This window comes from Suricata suricatta, chromosome 7, assembly GCF_006229205.1.
Source record: "Suricata suricatta isolate VVHF042 chromosome 7, meerkat_22Aug2017_6uvM2_HiC, whole genome shotgun sequence".
NCBI lineage: Eukaryota > Metazoa > Chordata > Mammalia > Carnivora > Herpestidae > Suricata > Suricata suricatta.
In genome coordinates this window covers 87,894,309-87,911,085 of record NC_043706.1, presented here as the reverse complement: position 1 = coordinate 87,911,085, position 16,777 = coordinate 87,894,309, and the positions used below count along the sequence as shown (strand labels likewise).

Here is a 16,777-nt window from a genome sequence, read left to right as displayed (position 1 = left end):
CAAACTATCCTCAAATTCATATGGAACCACAAAAGACCCCGAAGAGCCAAAGTTATATTGAAGAAGAAAACCAAAATGGGAGGCATCACAATCCCAGACTTTAGCCTCTACTACAAAGCTGTCATCAAGACAGTATGGTATTATTTTTAATTCATAGAGATAAATAGCTCTAGTGTTTTCCCTGGATTCCAAGGCAGATCTCTGTCAGGAATTTCAATATCTTGATCAGCATAATCATCATCATTATCATCATTGTTGTTATCAAATTTGGGTAATCCTGTATGAAACATCTTCCTAAAGATTAGAATGTATCAGGTAGATCAAAAAATTGTTATTTTTAGACATTTTTACTTCTTAGTAATGGCCATCTTAGTCACTTTCTTCCATTTTGACAGTATAGATTCCTTGTTGTTGTTGTTGCTGCTGCTGCTGTTTTGTCTTTTATTTTTTAAAGAGAGGAAGGCTGCAATGTGCAGCACCTCATTTGGATGTGTCTGGAGTCTTGGAAGCTTGACCACCCTATGTTCTCCTACAAATGGACCTTGAGAGCTTGTTTGAAGGTGCTAGCAGGACAGTGCAGCTGCTCATTTACCCTTGACCAAAGAAAGTCCTCCTCTTTGGGGGAAAGTTATCCTATTATCCTCTTCTACTGAGCACACAGCTTTGGGAGGGCTGCACATGGAGCAGTGAGGGAGAGAAATACCCATCTAGCCAGCTAGATCAGTTGAATCAATCCAGGGATCAATGGGGTGACATGTAGCAGCCAGACTACCGTCACATCCTAGAATATGGATTCCTAATTTTCTCCACTAAACTATAGTTGTTGGTGTTAGGCTGGGTTATTTTCTGCTGGTATTGGAAGAAAAGGCTGATATAATAAAAATATCTGTATACGAATACCTAAAGAATATCAACTAACATAGAGTTCCCTAATCCTAGTTCATCTTGGGCATCCTGGTATAACTGAGAAACCGAATTCCAGCCTAAATGCATTCAGTGTCAACTCTTTGTGACAGTACAGCCATGCAAGTGTTCCTTCTCATTTACAGACATGGAAAGACTGAATAAACTACAGCTAATGTGGATAAAGAAAGATGTTTCTATAATCATTCTTCGTAATACATATAGCTCAACAAAAAAGGCTAATGACTATTCTTATATATTTCTATTATGAGATTTTTTTTCCTTTCACTTGAAGAAAAAATTATATTAGGAAACCCAAACAGATAATCTTAAAACCATCTCTCTACCAATTTTCCTTCAAGGTTTGAATAAATCATTTATTAAATCATTTATTTAATATTTGAAAGTCTTAAATTTTTGATACTTTAATGCAACAAACATTGAAAATGAATATATCATTTGGTGCCTTAGGTATTTAGGATATAAATTATTTCTTTGCTATACTTATGTGTTCATATATAAACATATTTTGAAAGTTTGTGCGAGTGCCTAGTGGCTTAAGTCGGTTAAGCATCCAATTTTGGCTCAGGTCATGATTTCACAGTTCGTGAGCTAGAGCCCCATGGAGGTCTCTGTGCTGACAGCTCAGAGCCTAGAGCCTGCTTTGGATTCTGTTTCCCTCTCTCTCTCTGCCCTCCCCAGCTTACACTCTGCCTCTCTCTCTCCTCTCTCTCTCTCTCTCTCTCTCTCTCTCTGTCAAAAATAAAATAAACATTAAAAAATTTTCAAAGACTAGGTGAATGGGTTTGGAAATTAGCAAGTGATTGTTTTAGACTTTATCTCAAGAAAAAAAAATTTCTAAAAGTATCATAAGCACATTCTTATAACCTTATTTTACTGATAATGAATCTCAGTATATTTGCTGCGAAAGCAAGCATGCTGATAATTAATTTTTAAAACATTTTTCTGAAAAAAGCATCAGTGCCTGTGTTCAGTGGAAATATTAGATATGTAAAGCTATATACAGGCTAAGAGTCCTTAACACCTAAACAAGAGAAAAACAACGAGATCAAAATACATTGAGAAAGTACTGGAGGCTTTTGTTACAAGATATTAGGATTTGTCTTTGTATTTTGGAATTTTTATCTTTGCTTTCCTAAAATTCTATGGTTCTCATGAGTCATATTCATTGTTTTTATAAAAGAAAACTTTTTAAAATTACAATGGTTAATACTTATGTAGAGGAAGAGCAATTAAAAATGGGAGTGTTTTCTTCTATTTAATCATTAATTCTGAGCATGCATTATTTGTCGAAGCAGATCTCACACATTAATAAAACGACCATTAATTAAACAACCCTTAATAAAAAGATCATTAATTAAAATTGGATGTATGGGTGGAACTGGATTCATGATGCATTTTTTTCCTTTTGGCAGTCCAAGAGGGTAATGTAGCATATTTTTAATAATCTACAATCAGGATCAAATCACAAATCAAACATAAGTGTAATTGAGTATCAGCTTTTGGCATTAAGCATAGGAAAGCAAGCATTTATTTTGAGGGAAATGGTTTTACCTGCTACAGAGTTTAACAATTCAACTAGTAAGCTTTTTAAAATAAGAATAGCAGTAAACACATACTGGGAGTTTATTACATGTTTAGTGCTTTATATAAACAATCTGTAAGACATGTAATTAAACCCCTAGTTTACCTATAGAAAGACAGAAGCCCTAGGTTAAGTAAATCCCTAACAAGTGACAGATATATGATTTCATGCCACAACCTAGCTTATGCATTTAATCATTTTGTTAAACTGCATTGTATTGACTCAACAATCCTTTATATCCATTATTAATGCTGCTTTCTAATTATTTGGTCTTTATTTAATTGTTTTTATAATAAATTAAAATAAAGCATAAACTCAGTGTTCTGAAAACAGATGAGGGACCTTCAGAGCAAGCTAATTTATTGTGTAACCTCTAATTACTTGTAATTACAATATTTAATAAAGGAAACACATTCCTTTAGAGACAATCAAATCTTTTCACTGAATTCCACTAGTGCTATGGTATACACAATAGGCTAATAATAATCAAAAGTATTATTCAAATGCTATCAGGAAAAATAAAATTATAATTTATTGCCAACCCTTAACTATATTTCCAGTAGAACAGATTTAATATGAAAACTGGGTATATGAAAAATAAATCATGTAATCATTCATAATTTAATTTCAATTAAGGTAGCATATCTTATTCCTATAGCATACACCCACTCATGCATGTGTATACACATGCAGACACATTCCCTCATCTGGAAATTTCTTGACTTATGAAACTGTTAAGGACTTTCTCTTAATACAGAAGGTCAATGAAAGTGCTTAACAGTGTACATTAGACATTTAACAACACTAGGCACTGTCACAGTCAATAATATCCCAGCAGAAAGAACTTGAATTATTTCAGAATCTGACCTCTTTATGATGAAGACATTTAGCGTTACTATTTAATCTACTCAATATTGCTTTTGAAAGGCAGTAGTTTTGAGGAATCTATTATATTCAGCTTGCAATTATCAACAACTACTAACAAGCTCTAAAGTTTTAATTTTGTCTTTTTTTTCCATTCTATGTCAAGATAGAGAAAGGGTATAAAAAACAAAGGATGTCTTATGAGCTGTGTTTGCTATTGGTGAGTATGAGTGATGAAGTCATAAGATGATTCACTATCAGAAGCGCCAGTGATCCTACATTTTGCTTGCTTTTAAGGGAGAAAAGCAGCTCTGTTTTGTCTTTAAAGGAAAGTTTACACATCAACGATGACAGCAGTAGTAATAGAAAACCTTGTTTTACTTTATGATATAATGAGAGAACCTACTTAACTACCACATAATGTCTTTAATCAGCTCTTAATATCAAAGAACACTGATATTGGTATTTTTGCTATTAGGACTTTTGGAAAAGAGATAGGAATACAAATGAACAAAAGAATAATCAGCTGACCGAAGATGCTAATTAAAGTGTATTTGCAACAACAAAAAATAGCACCCCCCAAAAAAAAGACATCATGGTGCATGAAAAATCAAGAACATTAATTGCCAAGGGCATAGGGTATTCTATATTAAATACAAGTTTCACAGTACTCACTCTTTAATGGAGAATCTAAAAGGATAATATGTTTTTGTTGGTACTCTAAGGTTCAATTTTACACACACACACACACACACACACACACACACACACACACACTAAACATGATTAATAGATCTTTCTTAGCCACAATGCCAATTAAAGTAATTTCCTCAAATAATTTACAAAGTAGAGAAGCTGGGTTTTTGGTTTGTTGGCATATTTCTTTTAGAAATACCAAATGATGCTTTTATGTTGCAACTTATATAGAAGAGAAATTTCCATCTTAATTTTTTTAACTTTTATATTTATCTAAGCCTATATTTTTGTCCAAAAATATACCTTCCCAAATCCCTTTCAAAACATTGCCTAACCAGTGGCTATAAACTCTTACAGTGACAACAATTATCCATTACGCAGGAGCTGACATGCCAGCTCTACATTGCTATATTAACTGACTTTCGCGTTTTCTCACTCCCCGTGGGGCCCTCTCGGCTAAGATTGATGAGATGCCATGTGGTGTTTGAGCTGCCATGCTGACCTGACAAACGGCAAGAGTGGTCCCTGCACAGAGTGGAGGAGGGAGGGCAAAAGAGAGACAGAACCACAGTGTAGCCTAGAATGACGACAGCCCCCTCACTCGCCTTTCGAGGTGATTAAAACATTGTTTCTCAGATTTTACACTTCAGTCAAACACAAAACTGCTTTCTTCAATTAAAGTGTCCCACAGCTTCATTGGTCCATATTGAAAATTAGAGAGGGATTAAACTTTTGTCCCTCAGACATTTTAGAGAAGCCAAGATAAAAGTTGCTGCTCTTTTGAAGTCTAAATACACTGAAACTCTAATAACTTCTTATAATTCCCCAAATGGTGTTATCGCTTACTTTTTAACTATTGAATTCACTCTGGCAGAGCTAGGGTAATAAAACCCATCACCGTCTAATTTTCAGACAGCTTGATAGAACCAATGTTCTTAGTATAGATAAAGTGTAATGAAGCACTTTCTTTCCCATAGGAAAGTCTTCAACTCATATGCTTTGATGCCAACTAGCCTTCACATCTGCTGTTTCACCATTGATCGCTGTAACTTGGCATGCTAACCTAGTGTCTGATGAAGCAGCTTTACTCAAAGGCACCATTTTATTTCTTGCAATGGGAACATAGTAAAATGGTGTTGGTTTCCTGTAGGCCTTATGCAAATCCCTGTAATAAACATAGGATCAGGCCTCACATACAATACATTGTGTGTTAGATGAGGAGGGGGGAGGGAGACAATCTCCTTGGGCGAAAATAATCCCCTTACGATGCCAATAAATTAAATGTATTATAAAAACTGGTTTAATTATTCATTTTAAACATGATTAATACAAAACCATATGATACTAATAAAACCATAACCACACTTTTAAAATACCAACCTTGTTTTATTAAACAAAATTTTGCTATTTAACCTAATGTTAACATTAATTCATTACCTATAACTGGTATCTTAAAACTAATAATGAAGACAAACAATATTTTGGAGAAAAGAGAAAGGTATGGTTACAAAAATCTTTGCTGAGTATTTCTTTTAGATTTCCAGAAAAGCTGTTTGATGACAAATGATGAAAACACCAACTTGGACCGATGAGTATTTCAGTAACAATACTAGTCACTAATCTAAACTGACTGCTAGGATACATTGGTGTTCAATCACATAAAGCTTTCAGGGTTAGTTTCATTAAATATGCAGAAATCAAAATGATAAACCAGATTATACGTGAACTTGAATGAATGAAATAAAGAATTCAAAATACAGTTTCTATTTATTCTATGCTATCATAGAGTCACTACTTAATTAGTAACTTACAAGCAAGTTAGCAAGAACAGTTTTTGGCTTGGAGGCTTAAGTATATGTGGTTTTCCATCACCAACATTTGAGTAGAATGTGTAATGCCATGTTTGAGCAGTATTTGGTTTCAGAATAGATATGCAGAGGGATAATGAAGAATCCCAAAGGAACACAAAAAAGATATCAATTAGAATCGTGTAATAATTTACCCCCACCAGCTAACATAGGTGCATTTTTTTTTCCACAAGGAAGGAGTAACAGTAGTTCACCAAACACTACAGAATAGTCCTGACAGTGCAGGAAACAAAACTACATGAGCCAAAATCTCAAACTGTTGTGCAGAATCTAACTTGATGTATAATTATAAAGTAAGATACTTTATTTCTTCTTATTTGGTCCCCATTATGTAAACACAAAAGTCATATATACAGTCCTTCCAAGACATTAATATGCCTGCTTACAGGTCTCTAATTTCTCCTCCCTCCTGCCCGGTAGAAGAACCTGCAATAAGACTTACAAAGAAAAAGTGAATATATTCATTCCCTAGTTCCCACGGTATATATATATTTTCTTAATTTTCACTCAGAGACACAACAAAGGTCAGGATTTACTCCACCATGATTCCCAGAGAAAGGAGAAAGCTCTAGCTGTCTTCAACCTGCTACAAGGCAATTCCTTTGCCTATCCACTGGGGACTTCAGGAATAGTGTCCGAAATGAAGATGTAATTAGATTATTCACTCTCAGCAAATCTCTTTTGAAATAAAGGTTTTAAACACAGCCCAGGTAAATAATTTGAAAGAAGTAAGAGTAAGGTCAACAGATTTATCATCATTTCATGCTTCTGTCTGATATTTTGTGAATTCTGGGTTTCAGAACAGAAGAATACCCAAACTAATACGAAAGAAATGGAAGTAAATGCAATTAGTTATTAAATATTAATGCCAATAATGAAGGGATTATTTATATTTCAGACTAAATTAGCCCTTTCTGCACATTGGAATCACCAGAATAACTTATAAAAAATAACTCAGATACCAGGAATCTCCCCTCAAGGTATTTTTAATTACTTGGCTTGGAGAGGGGCCTGGGCCTCAGTATTCTCTAAGAGGCCACAAATGATAATGTTCTAATGTGCAGGCAGGTTGACACTACTGATTTGAACAAATGGGTGTTTTAAATATTTTTGAAACTTAGTGACTAACATACCCAAGTAGGACAAAATAATGACTCTATCTCTTAAAAAAGAAAAATTGATATAAAAATCAAGACAATCTTCTTGATTGCCAGAGTAATGTGATTGCCTACCACAGACAAGACCATAATCCTATATGACATCCGTGCTCTCCAGTCCCATTGCTTACAGTACCCCCACATCACTATTTTGATAGATAAGAGACTGGCCCCAGAGGCTAAAGCAGTGTTTTAACTGGGGATACTAATAAGTAGTCAGTATTGTTAACTTTGCTGGGCTAGGGTCTGGAATTTATGATGCATACACAGGGAGGTACAAACTACCAATAAATAAAAACTGTTAGTCACAAAACTTTCGTGCCAATATACATATGCTCATATTAATATTCCATTTTTAAACTAGTTTCTAGGCACAGAGACCACCAGGTGAGACACAAAGCCGAAATTTGAGATCTAAAGTATTGAAGAGAAAAGGGAAGTGTCATTGCTAACCATAAATTGACTCCAAGTAAAGAAAAGGACTTGAAAGCAAAACTATGTGGCAAGTTAATAACACCTGAATAAATAGGACAACTCTTTTACAAGCAAGTATTTCAGAAATAATGCCTATACCTACAGAGGCACCATAATCATGATGTATTTCTAATTACTATATTGTCAAAGAATCCTTCCTGATAGTGGTGGAAAATAATTAAAATACATATAGTAGTAAATTTGGTCCATAGTGAAAGACATACACAATTTCTATCCACGTGCAGATAGTTATTGAACACTTTCTTTGTGATGACCATACTTAACTGGAAATTTACTACATAGAATATAAAAGGCATTTATAGAATAAGTTCTGGAGATCTAATGTACAGCATTGTGATTATAGTCAGCAATACTGTATTATAAACTTCAAAGTTGCTAAAAGACTAGATTTCAATTGTTCTCACTACAAACAGGAAATGATAATGATGTGATGGAGTGTTAGCTAATGCCACAGTGATAACCATACTGCAATATACAAATTTATCAAATCAAAATGTTATATACCTAAAACTTAAACAAAATGATATGTCTGTTATATCCTAATAAAAAATAAAATGAATCCAAAATCATGAGTCTTTCTCATCATTGTAACTATTTTAGGTCAATTTTATGCATATACAAAATGGAACTTTCAAAATATTGTACCACCAATATAGCAAGAGGAAACTAAACACCCATTTCAAAGGAGAAAACTCCTTTTCAATGTGAAAAGTGCACTACAGATGCCATTTTGAAAATTGACTTCTTCAATGTGTAAATCTTTTCATGGAAAATATATTTTACTTTCATTACTACTGCTGCTTTAAATAAAAACAACAAACAAAAATTATATTATGTATATATTTCTAAGTCCATTTATTAAATACATGCAGTAAACTGCCAAATTTTTTTACATTCTATCCCTCAACTCAGAAATTACTTCTGTTCTTTTGGCATTTAAGAAGCAAAAATCACTCAAGCTTTCAAAAAATCATTACAGGCATGCCACACAAGCAATCCAGGCTTAAAAACCTATACGCCACCCCAGCATAATTTAATTTTAGAAGACCATTGAACTGATAAGCTCAGAATAAGCAGCAGATTATAAAGAACATGTTATAGCTATATCTGCCCCAATGGTGTAAAGAAATGTTTTAGAAATTTAATATGATCAAACATTTGGGGTCATGTGGGTGAGCCAAAGTGACTCATGCACTTAGCTCTTCTGAGTAATGATGGTTATGCCATGACATCCTTAGCTATTACTTTTATTGTTGATTCTACGAGTCCCTTGGTTATTGCTTTCATAATTAATAAGTCACTTACCTCTCCATGGCCCAGTTTCCTCATCTGTTAAATGAGCAGAATGATAATTGCTTCCTACCTTCCTTAGGGGTTAGGGTAAAGATTAATGAGTTGGCATTTAGAGAGTACTTTGAGTTCTCCTAAAGAGAGAGACTATGCACAAAGAAAATAAAATCCTTTGTGGCTAAGTACTAAAAGATAAAACTTTTCCTACAGATGAATGAATCCCCTTACTTATATTCCTAACACTACAATCTATACTTCCAAATAAGCTGACTTTTAACCTACTACGTATTTTGAAAAAAAAACCTTTTTAGTTCTTTACAGATTAGCAAAATTTGAAAATAATCACACAATCTACCTAAAAATCCTCTGTCATAGCCTTTCCATCAATGGAAATGGTGTAGAAACAGGGGAACCAAGAAGACAACCTGGGTTGAAAATTTAATGAGAACTGAAGTAAAAAGTGCTCAGAAGATATAAAGAAGGGGTACCTTACCCAAGAAATTACTGAACAGGACTAGGTAAAAGAAGTGAGTTGCTGCCATAAAGAGAACTTAAATATGTTACACTGATTTAGGGTCACATAGTAGATTACAATGAAATCATTAGAGAGAAAATGGGGAAATAGGAATTGGTGAATATAGTGGGAGAAATATTTTAAAAGTGTGCCTTGTAGTAAATTAAAAGATTAAAATGCAGTTATAATCTTTTGGACTTGGACAAAGAAATGTCTAGACAAAATGACAAAATATTCAAGGAATCAGCTAGTTACTTTTAGCTACATAGGATAAAGTAGTACCAGAAAAAAATAGAATATCAGAACTCATAAGAAGAACAACAAAGTGAAGAAGGAGAGGGAAGAAATAATTTAAAAGAACTGGGCTGTTTGCAAACAACACTTAGAGGTGATAGTGTAGATTTGGAATTTGTATGGTTGGGTAATTTTAAGCATTCCTAGTCTTCAATGTCTTAAGCCAGTAAAAGTTCTCCAAATTGTTTCAACATAGCACCAGTTCTTAAAGAATTAAAAAATTATCATGTTGCTTGAGATACTTCATTCAGTCCTCTGAAAAAGTTAAGGCAACCCCTTATAGCTTTTCTCCTCCAGTAAAGAGCTTCTATTCCAAAGTTAATAATTAGTTTAGAGAGTGGCACGTTTTTGAAAGAACTGTGGTATGGCTTTAGATTATAAATGGACTCAGTTGGATACATTGAAGGCCACAAATGTTTAGTAGAAATGTATTGCCAAACGCACTGTCACCCTGATGTAAAAGAAACAGTCTGTTCAAAATGTACTAAAGTCTTTGGGCTTCCAAGTTTCTAGAAATAGGACTGCTGACTTATAATCTAAATAAAGATTTACATTACATGAGTTTTTTGCTGTTTGTTAAGCAACGTCATTGTGGCAGTTGATAACTAATAAATCCCAGACCATATGCAAAGCCTGTGCAGGAAACTAGAGATTCAAATGTGTATAATATAGATTCAATCCCTGCTTCCCCACCCCGCTCCTGCTATGCAGTGTGGTATAGAAACAGAGGGACCAAGAAGACAGCTTGGGTTGAAAATTTAGTAAGAACTGAAGTAAAAAGTGCTCAGAAAATATAAAGAAGGAGAACCTTACCCAAACTGGGTAGAACAGGTAGGGGAAGGATTGTGAAAATTTGCCTAGGATAAGTGAAGCATGAATTATGATCTAAGGAATAAAGATAATAAAACCAATTGGTTGATAGGAAGAGACAGGAATGGGAAAAATGTATAACAAGCATTGGAGGAGGTGCATCATGTACTTGTGACAAGCCTGGGAGTGGTTTCAAGTGTGAGAGCAAATAGCTAAAAAAGAAAAAGCCAGACCATGATGAAGAGGCAAACATAGGCAAGAAAAATACAACATAGATTAAATTTTCTTACAGTTTGCAGCCAACTGATACATACCTGAAAGGAGCAGAGAGTGACCTTCCTCAAACAACTCATGGCTGCCTTACTTCCTTAATGTTTTCATTTTATTAAAGACTGAAAGTAACATCATCTTAACAGTAGCTAGCCCCTCAAGGTCCTGAAAGCCTTACTTTCAAATTCCAGAGAGACTTACGATATCCCTACTCCCATTAACTCAAAAGTATATAGTCAGTCCCTCCTTTCAACCCTAGTGCAGCTCTTTCTGCCCGTGGGTCCTGTTGTGGTGTAACTTCATGCACCAAGACATCTCAAGAATTCCTTTTTCACCATTTGCTCAAGAATCCCAACAATGAGGTGGCTGTAAGCATGCTGAGGAGTGAGGTTTATATCCTAAAGCAAAGGGGAGAGGGCCACTTTGGAGAACTTTAAATCACTCCCATAGCAGCATAGAAAACAATACAGACAAAACTGGGAGAAAGAAAAGATAAATGGTTACTACAAAACCCGAGACAGAGATGACACTAGTTTCTGAAACCAGGACAGTAGTAAAGGAAATAGATAGACAGGAGATAGCAAGGACAGGTGTAGGCAGCGCTTGGAGATGTAGGATAGAAGTCCAAGATTTAACACAGTTCTTACCATATAAGAGATAATCGGTGACTATTTCTTGAATAGAGATTTGATACCTTACAAATGAATATCCATATCATGTAATTGAGAACATAAGGTGCATGGTGATACTGGCCAAAATAAGACATCTTAATCATTAGGTTAAAAAAAGTTAGTTAAGAATAAACATTTTATATTAAATATCTTTATAGTTCTTTTTACCTATGCTTTGCAATAAATTCCCCTCCAACATAATTAAGTGCACCTCAATATACCATTTCACACTATACAGTCTAGAAAAGAGCTTTCACAGTTTCTTCTTATTTCACTTACCAAATTACATCTTCTTCATGACAATAATAATCAGAAGACTGAAGCAATTTCAATTAGATAAACTGCTGTGATCTCTTTTTAAATCTATTTCAAAATTATTTATCCTGCTGTGGGTCTTAGAGACATAATTTACTTGACTCTGTTTAAAATCATCCCAAACTCTAAACATTTTTAATTGGCCGTGTATTTTAGTAATGCTAATATATAACATCTGTCAAGCTTTTACTAGATGGTTAGCAAACATGTAGAGCTTTCATTTAATATTCAAAAAATGCTGTGAAAATGGTCCTGTTAGTCATTCCAATGTAGAAATGTGGAGTCATGGGTTTATGAGAAACAGAATCTTACCTAAATACAGCCAGTAGGTGGTGGAGCCCAGAATCAAGCCCCAGTTTCTCGGATTCCACAGTGTTTGTCATTCATAACAACTCTTTGGCATTATAGACTCTATATTTTGAAGTATTAAGTGCTATGCATTATATGATTGATACTATTTAAATGTTCTTTTAATATATGGGAGAACTTTTTAAAATAACCATTAAAAAAGTATCTCCTTTGATACCATCTTTTTTTGAAGGAAAGACTGTATTTGTATTCATGGCAAGCCAGAGATTTCAGGTAGATCAAACCCAGAGAGAATAGGCAGAAATTGGAAAACTTGAGTCATGCGTTGCATAGAAACAGGGTGATTCAGCATCATTTTGTAAAACATATGACTCACTTTGAAAATACAGGAATTCTCAAAAGAAACCATAACACCTACAAGCTCTACCTGAGTTATTTTTGAACATGTAATCTATATGTATTCATTCTTCTAATCTTTATACTTCAGGAGAAAAGAGGGTGCTTATTGCTTAGTAACATTCTGTGTAGTGTTCAGCCCGGGGGTGAGATTTCAGCTGTACTACACCAAGTTCCCAGATTCTGAGAAGGAGGCTTTGACAACTCCTTTATGGTTTTTCAGTGAAATCCCTGGGCCTTCAGATATTTTATTATTTAAATATGACTAAGAACATATATTGGCGATGTCATACAGTTTTCTGCTCTTTACAAAGAATAACACTGAAGAACTACCATGTGCTTAATTTTGAGTTATTTTACCAGTCATGGCTTTACATTTGTCCCTGGGAAGAACGCACATGGAGTGTAAAGGATATAAAAGAAGAGAAGAAAAAACTCTTCCTGAAGACAATATACACGTAAGCTCAATAAACAAAGTCAAGCATGTTCTTTGGAAAAAGGATTATTTGGCTATAGAATGGCATAACTCTGTTTTTGCAATACCGAGGACTTACCCGTTTAAGGCCAGGTTTCTTGAGCCAACTCTTCTTGCTTGTAGTAACAAAACTATACCATTCTTTATAATAATTTTCTGGAACTGAGCATTCCAGAACCATTAACTAACAGCAGGGTCTTGTTAAATTTGTAAAAACAAGATGGAAATTCCTTTAGAAATCAATGCCTTAAGGGTGCTTCCTAGAGTGTCTGTATGCATTGCTCTTAATTAAGAAATAAAAGAATGGTATCAAAAGTAAATAGAATACACACACTAGTCCCTGGTTCATTGTGGAGTTTCAAAATGAGCATGCAATTACTTTAAATCCAGATTGCTAGGGAATAGTTTTTTAAGTTTTATACCCATGGCTGGTATAAGCATTTAACTTAACAAACTAAAATATGAGGTTGAAATCAGTGTCATTTAGGGGTACACTAAAATAACTAAAGAAAAGTAAATACTTAATGTATTCTTTTAAATTCTATTTTTTTTCTAATTTAAAAGTAAGAGTTCAGCATGCGATAAAGTTATCAACATAAGGTACTTGTCAACTTAGTGATTATCACTCTGTGGTTTTTACTGTGACTAGTATGGATTCCAAAAGGCCTTAATTCTACAGAAAGAATGTGCTGTTGGAAACAGAAAATTGTTCTATGTCAATTTTCTCTTGGTGCTAGAGATGCCTTTGGATGTGAGAGAGAAAACAAGGGCTGAAAGAGTAAGAAGAAAAGTCAATAGCAAAGAAAAGTGAAGGTTTGCAAAAAAGAAACTAACACTGCATAATTTAACTAAAAAAATAAAAAATAAAAAATTAATTAAAAAATGTAAAAGGAAAGATGAGAAAATAGAAAAGACTGAAAAGAAAAAAAAAAGGGAGAGAATAAGCTCAAAGGTAAGAAAAAAAGAATTTTTTTCAAGTTCATTTTCTAGAGATAAACCTTGCTTATAGTATAAGACCTTTGAAACAAGATATTTGAGTCTTCTCAAATATAAAAATGAAATGAAAACTCTGATGTATTTTTGAAACAGAAATAATAACTTCTGGTGTCAAATCACTTGGTTTAGGTACTTATTTATTTATTTTTTACAAAATCTACTTCAAAAGTCTCTTGAATACTATAATAATTTTAATGATCATATATTCACTTCCTACAGTTATTGACACACAGTGTGCATTCAGTATTTTCAAGAGCTGACTTTCTTTTTTTAAAAAAAAGCTATATAAGAAAAGCCATTTCTATTAGTTCTGAATATCCAACTGGGGAAAAATGACCAGTTGTACTTAATATAGTTGAATAGCATAATATTTTGATCATAATATTTTGCTCATTTTTGGTTATTTGATACATTTGATTAAATAATAATGGTTTTCCAAATAAATGTAAAATACCTATATAAGCTTTCATCTAGCCATATGAGATATTCACTTTGAAAATAATTAAATTATAAGTTATATCGATTTGTCTAAATAATCAATTTGTCTCATTCTTTGAATATTTAGTATCCTCTGGAACTCTAGAAAAAGAGATTTAGTTTTGTGAGAATTTTACAACAAAAATTATATAATTATTTGTTGTTTTAAGTAGCATAAAACCCAGTTCTATGATTGTTGATTTAGTTATCTAACAAACTATGATCTCCTTGAAAGTGAGAAATAGATGTTATTTGCTCTAGAATACCAACATGTAATGCAATTTCTGGAATTCAACAGGTACATGCTGAATGTATGATGAAAGAATTTATTTTATAGTTTGAGTCAATTATTTTAAAAGTTTACCACTTCTGCATACTTAAAGTTCCTATTACATTTGTATGAACAGTGAAGGAAAATACCGATGCTTAACATTTTGCCTGATATACAAAGAATTTAAAGACTTGGTAAAATATAAAAGAAATTAGGAAGTGATACTGGCTCCCTAAAATGAAATCTCCCCATTTAGAGTAAAGTACGTTGGCCCAGTGAGATAAGCTGGAGTAAGAAGAAAGGAAAAATAAAGAGGAGGGCAAGTCACTCTAAGGCCTGGAACCCGGTTCAAGCACACTGTCCACTTACGTGTTCCACAGGGCTGTCCCTCTGAAAACCATTGTGAGTTCAGTGGTATAGGTCATTTTCAGACTGTGACTTCTAGAACATTAGATGAACGTGCATATAACAAGAATTGCTTCTGCTTATTTCTATCACTTATTTTCCTTCTCTTTCTATAGGCTTCTGAACAAGTAAATCATGTCTCACCTCCACAGAAAGAAATGTATGTATAAGAGCATTATGTGTATATGTAATTATTCTATTCCTCTAGAACAGCTAAGCCTCATAGAGTCTGAATCTAACTCTATTTGGTATATATTAAAAAATATATATTATTATATAATCAGTACATTGTACTAATATATTCATTAGGTACATATTGATATATATTATATATCCTATTTATTATATTTAATGCAATTAATATATGCTAATATATTAATACATACTAATAAATGTATATATATTTACATTCAAAGATAAAACCTTGTTGAGGAAAAAAAATCTTACCTGTGGGCATAATTACCTTTGAACAAAAAGGGAATACTTGCAACACAAGAAGAATTCCTTGCCATTTGCAAGTATTAAAATGTTTTGCCTAATGTCTGTGTACTTAGTTCTACACATACCTTTCCATCTGCTGAGGAATATGGATTATTTTTATTATTATTATTGATCGTTGATTTTTGAGGATTATTGACTATTGATTATTCTTCACAAATAACAGTTTTGTTACACCCTTACATCCACTAAGAGAGAAAGATTTGTTTGCATTCTATCATTTTAATATGTAAATTGTAGATAATCTGTAGGACTTACCTTGAAAAAAGTCATGGTCGCACCATCCTCCACTGCACCGTACTCTATCTTGGTTTGTTTAGCTAAATCATCAGCAGAGTCAATAGGGGATTCCATGCGCTCCACTGTCAGAAAGGCGGCTAAGTTAGCAGTATACGAAGAAATGATGATAAGTGTGAAAAACCACCAAATGCCTCCCACTATCCTGGTGGAGAGCGCTTTGGGCATGAGCTCAGAACCTAACAGAGATTGGGGGGGAAAGGTGAAACGAATACAGAGAATTTGATCAGCAGTCAGGTACTTTTGGTCACAGTGACAGAATGGAATCGCTGTGTAATAAAAGCTTATATCATAGGTTCACATATTGCTTTAGAAAGCAAGCAACAACCACTGAGAGCAGAGGCTAATTTCAGATAATAAACAGTCTCATAGGGCACTTGTTAAGTATAGTGGCAGGAGACTCAAGTTCTGAGACAGGATGAATTAGAAATAACCTTTATAAAAATAACATCAGAAGGGGAAAAATATCTCTAGTTTATAAACTACTTGTACAGCTTTTCTATTCTTGTCAATTATTTTGGTTTTAGAAGAAATGATTTAAAGTACAAACCCCAATCTTAACAAGTTGTATGTAAAGTTTCATTTTTCATGTGCATGAAAGCATAAATGTTGTCTATATTGCCATTTAAAAAAGTTGTTTTATAAAAATAAATTTTAACTACTTATATTCCTTGAGATATGAGATTTTAGTCCAAGTTTATTTTAAAATAAGGTAGTAAATTATTTCCTTATGTACAAACAAATGTCTCCAGTCACTATAGTCAGTCTCGATGAGAAGAATCAGAATAAGAATAAATATATTGTCACAAATTTATTTTACATATATATAAATATTTCATAAATATATTACAAACATGGCTGGAGTTGCCTGCTCATGCTATTAATAAGATAATGGGATCT

The 16,777-nt window shown here is 33.5% G+C and overlaps 1 protein-coding gene across 1 annotated transcript in view; it reads right to left on the bottom strand.

Moving 5' to 3' along the window:
- Window positions 1-16,777, bottom strand: part of GRIK2 (glutamate ionotropic receptor kainate type subunit 2) — a 622,100-nt gene that overhangs the window by 106,837 nt on the left and 498,486 nt on the right. The window contains exon 14 of the mRNA XM_029945013.1: window positions 15,839-16,056. Coding sequence (XP_029800873.1) covers window positions 15,839-16,056 — 218 coding nt within the window. The remainder of the gene's footprint in view (window positions 1-15,838; window positions 16,057-16,777) is intronic.